This window comes from Oncorhynchus tshawytscha, linkage group LG24, assembly GCF_018296145.1.
Source record: "Oncorhynchus tshawytscha isolate Ot180627B linkage group LG24, Otsh_v2.0, whole genome shotgun sequence".
NCBI classification, from domain to species: domain Eukaryota; kingdom Metazoa; phylum Chordata; class Actinopteri; order Salmoniformes; family Salmonidae; genus Oncorhynchus; species Oncorhynchus tshawytscha.
In genome coordinates, this window is record NC_056452.1 from 31714522 (window position 1) to 31735601 (window position 21080).

General features: G+C 46.8%; 1 protein-coding gene across 10 annotated transcripts in view; it reads left to right on the plus strand.

The window, feature by feature from the left end:
- vit (vitrin) overlaps positions 1 to 21080 on the plus strand; it is an 89628-nt gene that overhangs the window by 46941 nt on the left and 21607 nt on the right. For 3 of the 10 annotated variants that reach the window (XM_042305664.1, XM_042305668.1, XM_042305669.1), the window contains 6 exons: positions 3707 to 3781; positions 10278 to 10343; positions 15970 to 16044; positions 18068 to 18145; positions 18910 to 18972; positions 20184 to 20231. In XM_042305664.1, the coding sequence (XP_042161598.1) occupies positions 3707 to 3781; positions 10278 to 10343; positions 15970 to 16044; positions 18068 to 18145; positions 18910 to 18972; positions 20184 to 20231 (405 nt within the window). Of the gene's footprint in view, positions 1 to 518; positions 570 to 3706; positions 3782 to 10277; positions 10344 to 15969; positions 16045 to 18067; positions 18146 to 18909; positions 18973 to 20183; positions 20232 to 21080 lie in introns of all 10 variants that reach the window. The other 7 variants (XM_042305661.1, XM_042305663.1, XM_042305662.1 and 4 more) reach the window with 6 other exon arrangements.

Genomic DNA, 21080 nt, shown 5'->3' on the forward strand with positions numbered 1-21080 from the left:
ATTAGATACTTATAGTATTATATGTAGTATTAGTAACGTATAGTATTAGCTGTAGTATTAGTAACTTATAGTATTAGATGTAGCATTAGTTACTTATAGTATTAGATGCAGTATTAGTTACTTATAGTATTAGCTGTAGTATTAGTAACTTATAGTATTAGATGCAGTATTAGTTACTTATAGTATTAGCTGTAGTATTAGTAGTATTAGTAACTTATAGTATTAGATGTAGTATTAGTTACTTATAGTATTAGATGTAGTATTAGCAACATATAGTAAGATGTAGTATTAGATACTTATAGTATTAGATGTAGTATTAGATACTTATAGTATTAGATGTAGTATTACTTACTTACAGTATTAGATGTTTTGTTTTATTGCCCTAGTTATACAAAGCTTCATCAAATGAACATCTCATCTTCAAGCGTTGAAAATTAAAATCAACTGTGTAGTGCTAGGGCTAAGAAAATCAGCATCACTTTGACGTGTGTAAACCGGTATAAATGTCTTATTCAAAGCAATCAGAGGCGGTACCTACACCAGTAGGTTTCCATCACGAGCCAAAGCAGGTAATCACACCCTCGATATCATCCTGATATCATCCTGATGTCGTCCTCTGTCTGTAGTCCTCTGTCTGTAGGCCTCTGTCTGTAGGCCTCTGTCTGTAGGCCTCTGTCTGTAGGCCTCTGTCTGTAGGCCTCTGTCTGTAGGCCTCTGTCTGTAGGCCTCTGTCTGTAGGCCTCTGTCTGTAGGCCTCTGTCTGTAGGCCTCTGTCTATAGTCCTCTGTCTATAGTCCTCTGCCCCGTGGCTGCCCTCCTCCCTCTACACCGTCTGCCCTCCTCCCTCGATACAGTCTGCCCTACTCCCTCTACACCGTCTATCCTACTCCCTCTACACCGTCTGCCCTACTCCCTCTACACCGTCTGCCCTACTCCCTCTACACCGTCTGCCCTACTCCCTCTACACCGTCTGCCCTCCTCCCTCTACACCGTCTGCCCTCCTCCCTCTACACCGTCTGCCCTCCTCCCTCTACACCGTCTGCCCTCCTCCCTCTACCCCCGTCTGCCCTCCTCCCTCTACCCCCCGTCTGCCCTCCTCCCTCTACACAGTCTGCCCTCCTCCCTCTACACCGTCTGCCCTCCTCCCTCTACCCCCTGTCTGCCCTCCTCCCTCTGCCCCCTGTCTGCCCTCCCTCCCCCTACCCCCTGTCTGCCCTCCTCCCTCTACACAGTCTGCCCTCCTCCCTCTACCCCCTGTCTGCCCTCCTCCCTCTGCCCCCTGTCTGCCCTCCTCCCTCTACCCCTGTCTGCCCTCCTCCCTCTACCCCCTGTCTGCCCTCCTCCCTCTACCCCCCCCTCCTACCCTCCTCCCTCTACACAGTCTGCCCTCCTCCCTCTACCCCTGTCTGCCCTCCTCCCTCTACCCCCTTGTCTGCCCTCCTCCCTCTACCCCCTGTCCCTGTCTGCCCTCCTCCCTCTACCCCCTGTCTGCCCTCCTCCCTCTACCCCCCTGTCTGCCCTCCTCCCTCTGCCCCTACCCTCCTCCCTCTACACAGTCTGCCCTCCTCCCTCTACACAGTCTGCCCTCCTCCCTCTACCCCCTGTCTGCCCTCCTCCCTCTACCCCCTGTCTGCCCTCCTCCCTCCTCCCTCTACCACAGTCTGCCCTCCTCCCTCTACACAGTCTGCCCCTCCCTCCCTCTACCCCCTGTCTGCCCTCCTCCCTCTACCCCCTGCCCTCTGCCCTCCTCCCTCTGTCCCCTGTCTGCCCTCCTCCCTCTACCCCCTGTCTGCCCTCCTCCCCTCTACCCCCTGTCTGCCCTCCTCCCTCTACACAGTCTGCCCTCCTCCCTCTACACAGTCTGCCCTCCTCCCTCTACCCCCTGTCTGCCCTCCTCCCTCTACCCCCTGTCTGCCCTCCTCCCTCTACCCCTGTCTGCCCTCTGCCCTCCTCCCTCTACCCCCTGTCTGCCCTCCTCCCTCTACCCCATGTCTGCCCTCCTCCTCCTCCCCCCTGTCTGCCCTCCTCCCTCTACCCCCTGTCTGCCCTCCTCCCTCTACCCCGTCTACCCTCCTCCCTCTACACAGTCTGCCCTCCTCCCTCTACCCCCTGTCTGTCTGCCCTCCTCCCTCTACCCCCTGTCTGCCCTCCTCCCTCTACCCCCTGTCTGCCCTCCTCCCTCTGCCCCCTGTCTGCCCTCCTCCCTCTACACCCCCTGTCTGCCCTCCTCCCTCTACCCCCTGTCTGCCCTCCTCCCTCTCTGCCCCCCCTGTCTGCCCTCCTCCCTCTACCCCCTGTCTGCCCTCCTCCCTCTACCCCCTGTCTGCCCTCCTCCCTCTACCCCCTGTCTGCCCTCCTCCCTCTACCCCCCCTGTCTGCCCTCCTCCCTCTACCCCCTGTCTGCCCTCCTCCCTCTACACCACTGGCCAGCCTAGGACTCTCTTTCTCTCTCAATCTTGGAGCTCTACAGTATTTTGTTGTCATTCCACACATCATCTGTCTGTCTGTCTGTTTCACACACTGCTGGAGTTGTCTTCTTGTATATATGTTCTCATATCCTTTCTCTTTTGTTATCTTTCTCAATCCTTTCTTTCTTCTCTGCCTGGGCTGTAATCCCCAGTCTCGGTTCCTCTGGTGTCTATGTGCACAGCTGTCTGTAGTACCACGGTTACTAGATCCACTGTGGAGTTCCGGAACTGGTCTGGAATGTTCTGGTCTGGACCAGTCCATGTTCTGTTGTCCTTAACCCAGACTCTGAGTCTGTGTCTGAGTCTGTGTCTGTGGCCCATTCACCTCCTGTCCTGTATCTGTTACTATGTCTGTATACCACTAGACCTCTGATCCCCCGAATCCTGTTGTCCTGATTAATCCCTCTCTGTCTGTCTGCCCTATCTGTGATCCCTCTCTCCCTCCCTCTCACATACCCAACACATCTGATCACTGTGCCAAACATCTTGCATGTTTAGCAGTGTACTGCACTGTACACCACTCCCTGATTTAGATGGATATTTGCATTGAGAAGAATGTATATAACAGTGTCTAGTTTTATATGGGATGTTTCACAGTGTCTAGTTTTATATGGGATGTTTCACAGTGTCTAGTTTTATATGGGATGTTTCACAGTGTCTAGTTTTATATGGGATGTTTCACAGTGTCTAGTTTTATATGGGATGTTTCACAGTGTCTAGTTTTATATGGGATGTTTCACAGTGTCTAGTTTTATATGGGATGTTTCACAGTGTCTAGTTTTATATGGGATGTTTCACAGTGTCTCATTTCATCCATTGGCTGTTTTCTTAATGTTTTACATGGGCTGTTTTCTTAATGTTTTCCATGGGCTGTTTTCTTAATGTTTTCCATGGGCTGTTTTCTTAATGTTTTACATGGGCTGTTTTCTTAATGTTTTACATGGGCTGTTTTCTTAATGTTTTCCATGGGCTGTTTTCTTAATGTTTTCCATGGGCTGTTTTCTTAATGTTTTACATGGGCTGTTTTCTTAATGTTTTAGTTGTTCAATGTTGCCTCATTATTTTATATTTCTAAAAGTTTCTCTGTCTGTTATATTCTAGCCACTACATTGGTATCTCATGGGAATGGACAACACAAGCCATTATGTCCATTTCATAGAAAAACAACCACTGCATGCTATTTGGGATGCACTCTATGTCTATGATTCAGTCCCTGATGTTGTCTCTGCTGGGTACAGGTATACGGAGACCAGAGGCTGTCGGGTCTCCTACCATCAGGAGACAACCAGCCCCCGGCCACCACTCCGGGACAGGTCAGAGCTCAACCCTCGACCCACCCTAACCCCAACCTAGACACTCCCTTCCCCCAGACTAGACACTCCCCTTCCCCCAGACTAGACACTCCCCTTCCCCCAACCTAGACACTCCCCTTCCCCCAACCTAGACACTCCCCTTCCCCCAGACTAGACACTCCCCTTCCCCAGGACTAGACACTCCCCTTCCCCCAGACTAGACACTCCCCTTCCCCCAGACTAGACACTCCCCTTCCCCCAGACTAGACACTCCCCTTCCCCAGGACTAGACACTCCCCTTCCCCCAGACTAGACACTCCCCTTCCCCCAGACTAGACACTCCCCTTCCCCCAGACTAGACACTCCCCTTCCCCAGGACTAGACACTCCCCTTCCCCCAGACTAGACACTCCCCTTCCCCCAGACTAGACACTCCCCTTCCCCCAGACTAGACACTCCCCTTCCCCCAGACTAGACACTCCCCTTCCCCCAGACTAGACACTCCCCTTCCCCCAGACTAGACACTCCCCTTCCCCAGACTAGACACTCCCCTTCCCCCAGACTAGACACTCCCCTTCCCCCAGACTAGACACTCCCCTTCCCCCAGACTAGACACTCCCCTTCCCCCAGACTAGACACTCCCCTTCCCCCAGACTAGACACTCCCCTTCCCCCAGACTAGACACTCCCCTTCCCCCAGACTAGACACTCCCCTTCCCCCAACCTAGACACTCCCCTTCCCCCAGACTAGACACTCCCCTTCCCCAGGACTAGACACTCCCCTTCCCCCCCCTGGACTAGACACTCCCCTTCCCCCGGACTAGACACTCCCCTTCCCCCAGACTAGACACTCCCCTTCCCCCAGACTAGACACTCCCCTTCCCCCAGACTAGACACTCCCCTTCCCCCAGACTAGACACTCCCCTTCCCCCAGACTAGACACTCCCCTTCCCCCAGACGAGACACTCCCCTTCCCCCAGACTAGACACTCCCCTTCCCCCAGACTAGACACTCCCCTTCCCCCAGACTAGACACTCCCCTTCCCCCAGACTAGACACTCCCCTTCCCCCAGACTAGACACTCCCCCTCCCCCAGACTAGACACTCCCCTTCCCCCAGACTAGACACTCCCCTTCCCCCGGACTAGACACTCCCCTTCCCCCAGACTAGACACTCCCCTTCCCCCAGACTAGACACTCCCCTTCCCCCAGACTAGACACTCCCCTTCCCCCAGACTAGACACTCCCCTTCCCCCAGACTAGACACTCCCCTTCCCCCAGACTAGACACTCCCCTTCCCCCAGACTAGACACTCCCCTTCCCCCAGACTAGACACTCCCCTTCCCCCAGACTAGACACTCCCCTTCCCCCAGACTAGACACAGGTAGTGAGACCGGAGGCAGCAGGGTGACACCACACAACTCACCATATGCTAGGATACAACCAGCCCTAAACCTGCTGTCTCACCCCCACATCAATCAATCATTTGATTTAGAAAGCCCTTTACAGTAACTCAGCTTTGGGGCCTCCCTTAGGTAGGGGCCTCCCTGGGTTAGAGGTTATTAGGTAGGGGCCTCCCTGGGTTATTAGGTAGGGGCCTCCCTGGGTTAGAGGTTATTAGGTAGGGGCCTCCCTGGGTTAGAGGTTATTAGGTAGGGGCCTCCCTGGGTTATTAGGTAGGGGCCTCCTGGGTTAGAGGTTATTAGGTAGGGGCCTCCCTGGGTTAGAGGTTATTAGGTAGGGGCCTCCCTGGGTTAGAGGTTATTAGGTAGGGGCCTCCCTGGGTTAGAGGTTATTAGGTAGGGGCCTCCTGGGTTAGAGGTTATTAGGTAGGGGCCTCCTGGGTTAGAGGTTATTAGGTAGGGGCCTCCCTGGGTTAGAGGTTATTAGGTAGGGGCCTCCCTGGGTTAGAGGTTATTAGGTAGGGGCCTCCCTGGGTTATTAGGTAGGGGCCTCCCTGGGTTAGAGGTTATTAGGTAGGGGCCTCCCTGGGTTAGAGGTTATTAGGTAGGGGCCTCCTGGGTTATTAGGTAGGGGCCTCCCTGGGTTATTAGGTAGGGGCCTCCCTGGGTTATTAGGTAGGGGCCTCCCTGGGTTATTAGGTAGGGGCCTCCCTGGGATAGAGGTAGGGGCCTCCCTGGGTTAGAGGTTATTAGGTAGGGGCCTCCCTGGGTTAGAGGTTATTAGGTAGGGGCCTCCCTGGGTTAGAGGTTATTAGGTAGGGGCCTCCCTGGGTTATTAGGTAGGGGCCTCCCTGGGTTAGAGGTTATTAGGTAGGGGCCTCCCTGGGTTAGAGGTTATTAGGTAGGGGCCTCCCTGGGATAGAGGTTATTAGGTAGGGGCCTCCCTGGGATAGAGGTTATTAGGTAGGGGCCTCCCTGGGATAGAGGTTATTAGGTAGGGGCCTCCTGGGTTAGAGGTTATTAGGTAGGGGCCTCCCTGGGTTAGAGGTTATTAGGTAGGGGCCTCCCTGGGATAGAGGTTATTAGGTAGGGGCCTCCTGGGTTAGAGGTTATTAGGTAGGGGCCTCCCTGGGTTATTAGGTAGGGGCCTCCCTGGGTTATTAGGTAGGGGCCTCCCTGGGTTAGAGGTTATTAGGTAGGGGCCTCCTGGGTTAGAGGTTATTAGGTAGGGGCCTCCCTGGGTTAGAGGTTATTAGGTAGGGGCCTCCCTGGGTTAGAGGTTATTGGGTAGGGGCCTCCCTGGGTTAGAGGTTATTAGGTAGGGGCCTCCCTGGGTTATTAGGTAGGGGCCTCCCTGGGTTAGAGGTTATTAGGTAGGGGCCTCCCTGGGTTAGAGGTTATTAGGTAGGGGCCTCCCTGGGTTAGAGGTTATTAGGTAGGGGCCTCCCTGGGTTAGAGGTTATTAGGTAGGGGCCTCCCTGGGTTAGAGGTTATTAGGTAGGGGCCTCCCTGGGTTAGAGGTTATTAGGTAGGGGCCTCCCTGGGTTAGAGGTTATTAGGTAGGGGCCTCCCTGGGTTAGAGGTTATTAGGTAGGGGCCTCCCTGGGTTAGAGGTTATTAGGTAGGGGCCTGCCTGGGTTAGAGGTTATTAGGTAGGGGCCTCCCTGGGTTAGAGGTTATTAGGTAGGGGCCTCCCTGGGTTAGAGGTTATTAGGTAGGGGCCTCCCTGGGTTAGAGGTTATTAGGTAAGGGCCTCCCTGGGTTAGAGGTTATTAGGTAGGGGCCTCCCTGGGTTAGAGGTTATTAGGTAGGGGCCTCCCTGGGTTAGAGGTTATTAGGTAGGGGCCTCCCTGGGTTAGATGTTATTAGGTAGGGGCCTCCCTGGGTTAGAGGTTATTAGGTAGGGGCCTCCCTGGGTTAGAGGTTATTAGGTAGGGGCCTCCCTGGGTTATTAGGTAGGGGCCTCCCTGGGTTAGAGGTTATTAGGTAGGGGCCTCCCTGGGATAGAGGTTATTAGGTAGGGGCCTCCCTGGGTTATTAGGTAGGGGCCTCCCTGGGTTAGAGGTTATTAGGTAGGGGCCTCCCTGGGTTATTAGGTAGGGGCCTCCCTGGGTTAGAGGTTATTAGGTAGGGGCCTCCCTGGGTTAGAGGTTATTAGGTAGGGGCCTCCCTGGGTTAGAGGTTATTAGGTAGGGGCCTCCCTGGGTTAGAGGTTATTAGGTAGGGGCCTCCCTGGGTTAGAGGTTATTAGGTAGGGGCCTCCCTGGGTTAGAGGTTATTAGGTAGGGGCCTCCCTGGGTTATTAGGTAGGGGCCTCCCTGGGTTATTAGGTAGGGGCCTCCCTGGGTTAGAGGTTATTAGGTAGGGGCCTCCCTGGGTTATTAGGTAGGGGCCTTCCTGGGTTATTAGGTAGGGGCCTCCCTGGGTTATTAGGTAGGGGCCTCCCTGGGTTAGAGGTTATTAGGTAGGGGCCTCCCTGGGTTAGAGGTTATTAGCTAGGGGCCTCCCTGGGTTAGAGGTTATTAGGTAGGGGCCTCCCTGGGTTATTAGGTAGGGGCCTCCCTGGGTTAGAGGTTATTAGGTAGGGGCCTCCCTGGGTTAGAGGTTATTAGGTAGGGGCCTCCCTGGGTTAGAGGTTATTAGGTAGGGGCCTCCCTGGGTTATTAGGTAGGGGCCTCCCTGGGTTATTAGGTAGGGGCCTCCCTGGGTTATTAGGTAGGGGCCTCCCTGGGTTAGAGGTTATTAGGTAGGGGCCTCCCTGGGTTAGAGGTTATTAGGTAGGGGCCCCCTGGGTTATTAGGGGTAGGGGCCTCCCTGGGTTATTAGGTAGGGGCCTCCCTGGGTTATTAGGTAGGGGCCTCCCTGGGTTAGAGGTTATTAGGTAGGGGCCTCCCTGGGTTATTAGGCAGGGGCCTCCCTGGGTTAGAGGTTATTAGTTAGGGGCCTCCCTGGGTTATAGGTAGGGGCCTCCCTGGGTTATAGGTAGGGGCCTCCCTGGGTTATTAGGTTATTAGGTAGGGGCCTCCCTGGGTTAGAGGTTATTAGGTAGGGGCCTCCCTGGGTTATTAGGTAGGGGCCTCCCTGGGTTAATAGGTAGGGGCCTCCCTGGGTTAGAGATAGGGGCCTCCCTGGGTTATTGGTAGGGGCCTCCCTGGGTTATTAGGTAGGGGCCTCCCTGGGTTAGAGGTTATTAGGTAGGGGCCTCCCTGGGTTATTAGGTTATTAGGTAGGGGCCTCCCTGGGTTATTAGGTTATTAGGTAGGGGCCTCCCTGGGTTATTAGGTTATTAGGTAGGGGCCTCCTGGGATAGAGGTTATAGGTAGGGGCCTCCTGGGTTATTAGGTAGGGGCCACCCTGGGTTATAGGTAGGGGCCTCCCTGGGTTAGAGGTTGTTAGGTAGGGGCCTCCCTGGGTTATTAGGTTATTAGGTAGGGGCCTCCCTGGGTTATTAGGTTATTAGGTAGGGGCCTCCCTGGGATAGAGGTTATAGGTAGGGGCCTCCCTGGGTTATTAGGTAGGGGCCACCCTGGGTTATAGGTAGGGGACTCCCTGGGTTATTAGGTAGGGGCCTCCCTGGGTTAGAGGTTATTAGGTAGGGGCCTCCCTGGGTTATAGGTAGGGGCCTCCCTGGGTTATTAGGTAGGGGCCTCCCTGGGTTAGAGGTTATTAGGTAGGGGCCTCCCTGGGTTATTAGGTTATTAGGTAGGGGCCTCCCTGGGTTATTAGGTTATTAGGTAGGGGCCTCCCTGGGATAGAGGTTATAGGTAGGGGCCAACCTCGGTTAGATGTTATAGGTAGGGGCCTCCCTGGGTTATAGTTAGGGGCCTCCCTGGGTTATGAGGTTATTAGGCAGGGGCCTCCCTGGGTTATAGGTAGGGGCCTCCCTAGGTTGTTAGGTAGGGGCCTCCCTGGGTTATTAGGTAGGGGCCTCCCTGGGTTATAGGTAGGGGCCACCCTGGGTTATTAGGTAGGGGCCTCCCTGGGTTATAGGTAGGGGCCACCCTGGGTTATTAGGTAGGGGCCTCCCTGGGTTATAGGTAGGGGCCACCCTGGGTTATAGGTAGGGGCCACCCTGGGTTATAGGTAGGGGCCACCTTGGGTTATAGGTAGGGGCCACCCTGGGTTATAGGTAGGGGCCACCCTGGGTTATAGGTAAGGGCCACCCTGGGTTATTAGGTTGGGGCCTGATTACAGGCTCAAAATGGCTAGAAACAAATAACTTTCTTCTGAAACTCGTCAGTCTATTTTTGTTCCCACTCCTCTTTCTATTCTGGTTAGAGACAGTTTGCACTGTTCTGTGAAGGGAGTAGTACACAGCTTTGTACGAGATCTGCAGTTTCTTGGCAATTTCTCTCATGGATTAGCCTTCATTTCTCTCTCTCTCTCTCCCTCCCTCTCTCCCTCCCCCCTCTCCCTCCCTCCCTCCCTCTCTCTCTCTCTCTCCCTCTCTCTCTCTCCTCTCTCCCTCTCTCCCTCCCTCGCTCTCTCCCTCCCTCTCTCTCTCCCCTCCCACCCTCTCTCCCTCTCTCCCTCCCACCCTCTCTCCCGCTCTCCCTCCCTCTCTCCCTCCCTCCCTCTCTCTCTCTCCCTCCCTCCCTCCCTCTCTCCCTCTCTCCCTCCCTCTCTCCCCTCTCTCCCTCCCTCTCTCCCTCTCTCCCTCTCTCCCTCCCTCCCTCCCTCGCTCCCTCCCTCCCTCCCTCTCCCTCTCTCCCCTCCCTCCCTCCCTCTCCCTCCCTCCCTCCCTCCCTCCCTCCCTCCCTCCCTCCCTCCCTCCCTCCCTCCCTCCCTCCCTCCCTCCCTCCCTCTCCCTCTCTCCCTCCCACCCTCTCTCCCTCTCTCCCTCCCTCCCTCCCTCCCCTCTCTCCCTCCCTCCCTCCCTCCCTCCCTCCCTCCCTCTCCCTCCCTCCCTCCCTCCCTCCCTCCCTCTCCCTCTCTCCCTCCCTCCCTCACTCCCTCCCACCCTCTCTCTCTCCCTCTCTCTCTCCCTCTCTCCCTCTCTCCCTCTCTCCCTCTCTCCCTCCCACCCTCTCTCCCTCTCTCCCTCCCTCTCTCCCTCTCTCCCTCCCTCTCTCCCTCCCTCCCTCCCACCCTCTCTCCCTCTCTCCCATTACTGAGCAGCTTTCAACCGAGTTGTACAGATGTTCCCAGCGGAGAGGAACCAGCAGCAGCAACAGAACAACCCCAGTAAGTGTGTACAGCCACCTTGTTGCCATTACTCAAAACCTTTGAGGGATCCTGTTGCACTTTATATATCTGAGTACAGTTACTGAAATTTAGTTTATAGTGATTAATCAAACTGGGAAAGGACGCACACACGCACACACACACACACACACACACACACACACACACACACACACACACACACACACACACACACACACACACACACACACACACACACAGAGAGGAGCCTCTTAAAGCAGAAGTTACAGGTCTGTGAGAGCCAGAAATCTTGCTTGTTTGTAGGTGACCAAATACTTATTTTCCACCATAATTTGCAAATAAATTCACAAAAAATCCTACAATGTGATTTTCTCATTTTGTCTATAATAGTTGAAGTGTACCTATGATGGAAATTACAGGCCTCTCTCATCTTTTTAAGTGGGAGAACTTGCACAATTGGTGGCTGACTAAATACTTTTTTGCCCCACTGTATCTACATACACATACCTATATAGACATACATACTTTTTTAGAATATACCTTTATTATCCCCAAACCCTACCACCGATCCCCCAATTGGAGTTAACCAATAAACACTTAGGCTTCTACCTTCAGTTTATACATCTTATACACATTTTAGACACAATCTATTTTGTATGTTCTACATGGTTTATCTTGCTATTAGTCCCACCCTTCAGCTCCATTCAACCCCTCCCATCTATCGCTCTACACCATCCAGTCCCACCCTTCAGCTCCATTCAACCCCTCCCATCTACCTCTCTACACCATCCATATTGGATTTCTATTTGCCATATATTTTCCAACTGTGCTGTGATGCTTCACAAAACTATTGAACCTTTCTATTCTCATAGTTTCTACAGATTGTAAATAAAAAAATTAACATTTTTGCAAAAATAATGATTATATTATTGATTGATTGACCGTGGCTTTTCAAATCACCCAGTATTGCTATCTGCAGCCATTCCTGGACCTGTGACCAAAAACTAGCTACATATGGACAATACCCCCAAAAATGATCTAATGACTGCCTCCTCACAGCAGAATCTGCAGAGCTGGGAAGATTGTATCCCCCATAGAAATAACATTCTATTGGTTGCAAGAATTTTCTATAGTAATTTAAATAGGGCGGCAGGGTAGCCTAGCGGTTAGAGAGTTGGACTAGTAACCAGAAGGTTGCAAGTTCAAACCCCCGAGCTGACAAGGTACAAATCTGTCGTTCTGCCCCTGAACAGGCAGTTAACCCACTGTTCCTAGGCCGTCATTGAAAATAAGAATTTGTTCTTAATTAACTGACTTGCCTAGTTAAATAATAATGAAAAATTCGAAGTTTTGAATCCAGCGTATCAATTCATTCATAAACCTTGTGCAATTGAAAATTGAAAAATTCTCTTCTCAACTATTTTGCAATTTATATGGCACAGTTGTCCGTTTTTTGGTCCTTAAATGAAATTGGTATATGTTTTTATTTATCACACTTTTCTTTAACCTTTTATGTTCTTTAATACAGGGCCGACAAACAAGTTCCTTACTTTTTCCCCCTTCTACTTGCCTCTTCCATTTTTGTGGTAATGCTGCAATGATTGGTTGTAATTTTGGGTGGAGCAGACATTTCCATATGTCTGTGTTAGCTGCATGTGTGACATAACTCCACTTGTCCTAGTTATGATATTCACAAAGATTATACCTTTTTTAAACATTTCTTTCAAAAATACATTTGTTTTTACTCAATTGGTATATTTGAGTTTAACCACAATATTTGTTGTATTATTTGTTTAGTCTTTTCAGGTGGATTAAACTGAAATTGCAACCATCTTTCTAAGGATTGTTTAAAAAATAACGATATTTTGGACATTATTTCCTTTTCCACCACCTGAAAGTGGGCAGGTATAATCTGAATAAAGGGAAAAAGGCCATTCTTGAATATAGGATGAGACATTTGTACCAATTGACTAGAGAACCAGTTTGGATTTAAATATAACTTTTGTATGACTGATGCCTTTAGTGAGAGGTCTAATGCTTTAATATTTAACCATTTCTGCCCTCCAATTCCATATTCATTCTATAAATAGGCCCTTTTCATTTTATCTGGCTCACCGTTCCAAATCAAATGGAATATTTTTTGTTCATATAATTTAAAAAGTAGGTCACTAGGTGTAGGCAAAACCATAAGCAAATAGGTAAACTGTGATATGACTAAAGAGTTAATCAGGGTGATTTCTCCATAAATAGACAGGTATTTTCCTTTCCATGGTAGCAAGATCTTATCTATTTTTGCTATCTTTCAATAAAAATGTATTGGAGGGATATCATTTATTTATTTTGGTATTTGTATACCGAGTATGTCCACATCTCCCTCTGACCATTTATTTGGTAAACTACATAGTAATGTAAAAGTTGAATTGTTTAGTGATCCAATACAATATAAAATTTGATCATAATTTGGTTTTAATCCAGAGAGGATAGCAAAAGTATCTAGATCCTCTAAGAGGCTGTGGAGAGACTCTAATTGTGTTTTTTTTTTTTTTTTTTAAATCATCATCGTATAATGACACCTTAGTTTTTTATCACTGATTTCTAATCCCTTAATATTATTGTTTGATCTAATTTTAACAGCTAACATTTTGATGGCAATAATAAACAAATATGCCGATAGTGGAAAACCTTGTTTTTCTCCTCTAGCTAGTTTCAAACTTTCTGAGATGTAGCCATTATTTACTATTTTACACCTGCTGGTTGCTACACTTAACTTTAACCCATTTTCTAAAAGATTCAGCAAAATGTAAATATTCCAGGCATTTACATATAAACTCCAGTCGTACTTTATCAAAAGCCTTTTCAAAATCAGCTATGAATACCAGACCTGGTTTAGTATTCTATTGTTTCCAGTACTTGTCTTATATTATCTCCAATGTATCGTCCATGTAAAAAACCTTTCTGATTAGGATAAATAATGTCTGACAATACTTTTTTAATTCTATGCGCCAAGCATTTTGCTAGGATTTTTGCATCACAACACTGAAGTGTAAGAGGTCTCCAATTTCTTTAATGGACTGGATCTTTATATATACCACTTGGGTCCTGTTTCAGTAATAATGATATCAGACCTTCTTGTTGTGTGTCTGATAATCTACCATTTATATAGGAGTGGTTAAAACATGCCAACAATGGTCCTCTGAGTATATCAGAAAAAGTTTTGTATACTTCCACTGGTCTGCCATCCAGGCCTGGAGTTTTCCCATCCGTAAAGGCCCCAATTGCCTCAAGCAGTTCCTCCTCTGTCATTTGGCCTTAACATGTGTCTTTCTTTACAGATGTTAATTTTACATTATTATTAGGGAAAAAATCCATACAATTAGTTTCATTTAGTGGAGATTGAGTAGACTGTAACTCTACCTCGAGGATCTGTTTTGACATTTTGCACATTTGGATCAAAATTATTGTTAATTAAAACCATCACCCCTTTTGAATTTCTTTGCCCAAGGGAGAAGTATATTTTGCCCCCCAGTTCTTTTTCCACAAAACTTCATCTAAAATTGTTGAATGAGTTTCCTGTAAATAATAGATATTATATTCCTTCTCTTTTAGCCAGGTAAATACTGATGGTCTTTTCATACTATCTGCAAGGCCATTTCATTTCAATTCAACTGGCTATACTTATTTCACCACCTATCATAATGAGACACAACTTTCAATTCTATTTATCAAAATATATGTTTGTAAACGTACCATTAAAAAGTAACATGATGATTGAGTGTCTATATACTGTAGCTGTACCATGATATTTGCATTGCTACTAAGTAAACCTCCAATTGGTCCCCACCATTCCACCCGCTGAAAGCCCTCCTCATCCCGAGCTGGGTTGTCATCCCAATGCCCAGCAGACCCCCCTACAGAACAGAAGTAGATCAACCGCCAAATGCATTTCCATCGCCCTCACCTCGAATTGTATTATATATAGCCATCAAAATATATATATATTCTTAAAATCCTGTTTCTTATTTTCCATAATTAGCTATTAATATTTGTAGTAATGTAGGAAATTAATGAAAACGATTTTACCTCTCACTAGTCTCACCATTACCAAAATTACATTATTACAAGCAATTATTATATTAGCAAACAATTGTTGTGAATCATCCTCTATTGTCCCTAACATATTTTACTCCTTCTCAACAGTTGTGGGATACACACATACACCCACACACTCATACACACTCAACCCTTTCCCCCCACACAACCATAGGCTCACATTCTCAACAGTTGCACCATCCCAGAGCCCAACTCAAGAAAGGTTTTGATTTACAAACGCATATACAGTTGCAGCTGTATGAGAAGACCTGCAAGACTGTGCAGAAAACAACCTTCAACCGTGTGTTATATATCACTAAACAACCTTCAACCTAGTGTTATATATCACTAAACAACCTTCAACCTGGTGTTATATATCACTAAACAACCTTCAACCTAGTGTTATATATCACTAAACAACCTTCAACCTAGTGTTATATATCACTAAACAACCTTCAACCTAGTGTTATATATCACTAAACAACCTTCAACCTAGTGTTATATATCACTAAACAACCTTCAACCTAGTGTTATATATCACTAAACAACCTTCAACCTAGTGTTATATATCACTAAACAACCTTCAACCTGGTGTTATATATCACTAAACAACCTTCAACCTGGTGTTATATATCACTAAACAACCTTTAACCTAGTGTTATATATCACTAAACAACCTTCAACCTAGTGTTATATATCACTAAACAACCTTCAACCTAGTGTTATATATCACTAAACAACCTTCAACCTGGTGTTATATATCACTAAACAACCTTCAACCTAGTGTTATATATCACTAAACAACCTTCAACCTGGTGTTATATATCACTAAACAACCTTCAACCTAGTGTTATATATCACTAAACAACCTTCAACCTAGTGTTATATATCACTAAACAACCTTCAACCTAGTGTTATATATCACTAACCAACTTCAACCTGGTGTTATATATCACTAAACAACCTTCAACCTAGTGTTATATATCACTAAACAACCTTCAACCTGGTGTTATATATCACTAAACAACCTTCAACCTAGTGTTATATATCACTAAACAACCTTCAACCTAGTGTTATATATCACTAAACAACCTTCAACCTAGTGTTATATATCACTAAACAACCTTCAACCTAGTGTTATATATCACTAAACAACCTTCAACCTAGTGTTATATATCACTAAACAACCTTCAACCGTGTGTTATATATCACTAAACAACCTTCAACCTGGTGTTATATATCACAAAACAACCTTCAACCTAGTGTCATATATCACTAAACAACCTTCAACCTAGTGTCATATATCTACTCCTAGTTTAAAATCAATGAAGATTCTCCATTTTTTTAACTGGCCCTATATGAGTATTGAGCAACATGTGTATACCTCACTAATAATGCTGCTTTTTATTGTTTTATAGAGAACACATGGTGCACTGGTCAGAGTGATGATATAAACACATACACTGGTCAGATTGAGTGATGACATCACAACATATCATCACACTGCTTGTCCATCATGAACGCAATATTCTAATCTTACCCCTCCCCCTCTCAGCTTTGGCTCGTAGGGATAGGCCGCCCACTTCCTTCGCACGACCTGATTGGTACCCTGGAGCGAGACGGCCAACAGGTACTAAAAGAGGAGGAAAATCATTCCTCCTAAATAAGAATACTTTAACATAAATTATTTATCATAAATACTTCATAACAAAGACTAAATGCTTGAAACAATTCAAAAACCAATCTAGTTAACGTTCTGCTAAAATTGGTCATCATCAAAGCATAATGTAAATCCTAAACTAACTTGATTAAAGTATCTTCATAACGCACTGTTGTAAAACATTTCACAGTATCAACCCATCTAGTTATTGTATTCTGAGTGTTGGCTTTTAATCCCTCTACCAGTCAAAAGTTTGGACACATCTACTGATTCAATTGTTTGTCTTTATTTTTTAAAACAATTTTCTACATTGTGGAATAATAGTGAAGACATCAAAACTATGAACGAACACATATGGAATCATGTAGTAACCAAAAAAGTGATAAACAAATCAAAATATATTTTATATTTGAGATTCTTCAAATAGCAACCATTTGCCTTGATGACAGCTTTGCACACTCTTGGCATTCTCTCAACCAGCTTCACCTGGAATGCTTTTCCACCAATCTTGAAGGATTTCCCACATATGCTGAGCCCTTATTGGCTGCTTTTCCTTAACTCTCCAGTCCAACTCATCCCAAACCATCTCAATTGGGTTGAGGTCTGGGGATTGTGGAGGCCAGGTCATCAACTCCATCACTCTCCTTCTTGGTCAAATAGCCCTTACACAGCCTGGTGGTGTGTTGGGTCATTGTCCTGTTGAAAATCAAATGATAGTGGAACTAAGTGCAAACCAGAAGGGATTGCATATCGCTGCAGAATGCTGTGGTAGCCATACAGGTTAAGTGTGCCTTGAATTCTAAATAAGTCACTGACAGTGTCACTAGCAAAGCACCATCACACCACCTCCTCCATGCTTCACGCTGGGAACCACACATGCAGAGATCATCCGTTCACCTACTCCGCATCTCACAAAGACACGGCGGTTGGAACCAAAAATGTCACATTTGGACTCCAGACCAAAGGGCAAATTCCACCGGTCTAATGTCCACTGCTCTTGTTTCTTGGCCCAAGCAAGTCTCTTCTTCTTGTTGGTGTCCTTTAGTAGTGGTTTCTTTGCAGCAATTCAACCATGAAGGCCTGATTCACACAGTCTCCTCTGAACAATTGATGTTGAGATCAATGAGATGTCTGTTACTTGAACTCTGTGAAGCATTTATTTGGGCTGCAATCTGAGGTGCAGTTAACTCTAAGGAACTTATTGTCTGCAGCAGAGGTAACTCTGGGTCTTCCTTTCCTGTGGCGATCCTCATGAGAGCCAGTTTCATCAAAGCGCTTGGTGGTTTTTGCGACTGCACTTGAAGAAGCTTTAAAAGTTCTTGAAATGTTCCCCATTGACTGACCTTCATGTCCTAAAGTAATGGACTGTCATTTCTCTTTGCTTATTTGAGCTGTTCTTGCCATAATATGGACTTGGTCTTTTACCAAATAGGGCTATCTTCTGTATACCCCCTTACCTTGTCACAACACAGCTGATTGGTTCAAATGCATTAAGAAGGAAAGAAATTCCACAAATTAACTTAACAAGGCACATCTGTTAATTTAAATGCATTCCAGGTGACTACCTCATGAAGCTGGTTGAGAGAATGCCAAGAGTGTGTAAAGCTGTCATCAAGGCAAAGGGTTAACATTTTGAAGAATCTCAAATATAAAATATATTTTGATTTATTTAACACTTCTTTGGTTACTACATGATTCAATATACGTTATTTCATAGTTTTGATGTCTTTACTCTTATTCTACAATGTAAGAAATAGTAACAAATAAAGAAAAACCCCGGAATGAGTAGCTGTGTCCAAACTTTTGACTGGTACTGTACACCAGAGTAGTGGTCAAGACCCATTTCAATACATGTCAATTGTCTACAAGTGCCCTGTGTCCAATGTATTTCAAATATATTGGAATTCAGAACTGAAATGGAACTAAGCCCGACTCTTATCGACCGTCTTATCCTTTACTAATATAATGTCTTCCCTCTCTGCTGTACATTCAGACGTAAGTCAAGCAGCTCCAGATTCAGGCTACACATGGAGCGAGGCGGAGACAGCGCCAGAGATGACAGGTAAGTCAGGTAACCACCACCTTACCAGACACAGCGGCAACACAGGCGTCCTCTACTGCCCCCTCTCAGAGCAGCGCGGTACTGCACCACAGAGGGCACCATAACACACTCAGGTTGTACAACTGATGTATACGACACATTTAACTCAATGGTTGTAATACAATTTATATTGTTGTGATATGACAGAGTGTAGAAAATGTTTAAACGACCGCTGAGTGCTTTCTCCACCGTGCTTGTGTAATTACTTTACCAGGGACTACATATCTACATCTGTTCATATCAGTGTACGTAGCATGTAAAGATCAATCCATACTGGTGTGTTGACTGATATACTCAGGTGTCATGTAGAGCAGGACTATGATTCCACTGTAAGTATATTCCATACCAACATCTCTCCAGATGTGTCTGTATACCACACGCTGGTATATGAAGGACGTATGGCATGGTTTACATTAAGGGCATAGAGTCTACATATATGGGAATAAGTCTGGGTCACATTCACTAGGCACCAAAGCTTAGATAAATGGACTGAAACAAGGAGGGACAACCTGCCCTTGTCCATTAAGAAACCCTTATATTTGTTTTGCTACAGTGTGCCCTAATGAACATGACCCAGGTTAAAAGGTTCTTCTCTTTCCTGGTCTGTGATTGGTTTAGCCACAGATCTGACCAATCATAAGCATGTAAATGTGTGCATCCTGAGCCAGTATGATGCCCACGGTGGTGATACTAACATTATAGTTAACGTAATGTAAAAACCCTTTCCTGTGTAGCCCGCGACCCCAGGCCTGATATCTCCGAGTATGAACGCTGGTATTATAACTTTGGACAGTACCGTAAGTTTCTTTTTCCTTTTCTGATTTTTTGAAATCGTTGGTTGGAATTTGACATTTCTTATTCCTTTCTGATTCCGTTTAACATCCAACTGAGATTTCTGGAAAACCTGGGAATTTTGGGGAGATTAACTGGAAATGTGCAACCCTATATACATTGAAAGATAAAGATTTGATTGTTTTCATACATGCAATATGAGTCAGTCACATACTGTATGGTGTGGCTGATCAAAATCTTTATTTTTGAATCAAACCTTTTTTTAAGTCATTCACTTTATTTTGCTCGTGAAGTTTGTTTTTGTAAAACAAGAATTGTCCATCACCGTGTGGTTCGGGTGTTTTCTAAAGGTTTGCTTTTGTGCATCACAGTACTCCTACCAATACACACGTCTCAATGCACAAACCAAACCAAGCTCTTTACGGACCCACGACAAGACACGAGCTCAACTGGCATCTACAGTTCAGGACATTGAGCTGCAGATTATAGTGCCTGGACCCATCTGTTCTATAGGGTTAGCGTTGGGGTTGGGGTTAGTTCTATCAGGGTTGGGGTTGGGGTTAGGGTTAGGGTGGGGATTAGTTCTGTCAGGGTTGGGGTTAGGGTGGGGGTTAGTTCTATCAGGGTGAGGGTTAGGGTTGGGTTTGGGGTTAGGGTTGGGGTTGGGGTTAGGGTTGGTGAAAATGTTGGAGTTGGGGTTAGGTTTGGGTTAGGGTTGGGGTTGGGGTTAGGTTAAGGGTTAGGTTTGGGGTTGGGGTTGGGGAAACTGTTGAAGGTTTGGGTTAGGGTTGGGGTTGGGGTTGGGGTTGGGGTTGGGGTTGGGGTTAGGTTTGGGTTAGACCAACAGGACTTGGGGTTGGGGTTAGGTTAAGGGTTAGGTTTGGTGAAACTGTTGAAGGCATCTACATCTTAAATGAAGAGCTGGTTTCTGAGACCGACAGGAATGAGACCGACAGGGCTGAGACCGACAGGGCTGAGACTGACAAGACTGAGACCGACAGGAATGAGACCGACAAGACTGAGACCGACAGGACTGAGACCAACAGGACTGAGACCAACAGGACTGAGACCAACAGGACTGAGACCTGCAGGATGAGGCTTTTCAAGCTCATCCAACAGAAAATACTACTACACACATCCAAACATTTGGCTGAATGAAAAATGGTCACGTCTTTGGATCAATGACGAATCTATATTCTCTGTCTGTATGTTCCAGCACCCCAGTCCACAGACCCCGAGCCACAAGACACAACTCACACTAGAGGTGGGTAGCTCTTAAAGACACAACTCTCAATAGAGGTGGGTAGCTCTTAAAGACACAACTCACACTAGAGGTGGGTAGCTCTTAAAGACACAACTCACACTAGAGGTGGGTAGCTCTTAAAGACACAACTCACACTAGAGGTGGGTAGCTCTTAAAGACACAACTCACACTAGAGGTGGGTAGCTCTTAAAGACACAACTCACACTAGAGGTGGGTAGCTCTTAAAGATTCACCACTCTAGAGGTGGGTCGCTCTTAAAGACACAACTAACTAGAGGGGGGTAGCTCTTAAAGACACAACTCACACTAGAGGTGGGTAGCTCTTAAAGACACAACTCACACTAGAGGTGGGTAGCTCTTAAAGACACAACTCACACTAGAGGTGGGTAGCTCTTAAAGACACAACTCACACTAGAGGTGGGTAGCTCTTAAAGACACAACTCACTAGAGGTGGGTAGCTCTTAAAGACACAACTCACACTAGAGGTGGGTAGCTTTTAAAGACACAACTCACACTAGAGGTGGGTAGCTCTTAAAGACACAACTCACACTAGAGGTGGGTAGCTCTTAAAGACACAACTCACACTAGAGGTGGGTAGCTCTTAAAGACACAACTCACACTAGAGGTGGGTAGCTCTTAAAGACACAACTCACACTAGAGGTGGGTAGCTCTTAAAGATTCACCACTCTAGAGGTGGGTCGCTCTTAAAGACACAACTCACTAGAGGTGGGTAGCTCTTAAAGACACAACTCACACTAGAGGTGGGTAGCTCTTAAAGACACAACTCACACTAGAGGTGGGTAGCTCTTAAAGACACAACTCACACTAGAGGTGGGTAGCTCTTAAAGAC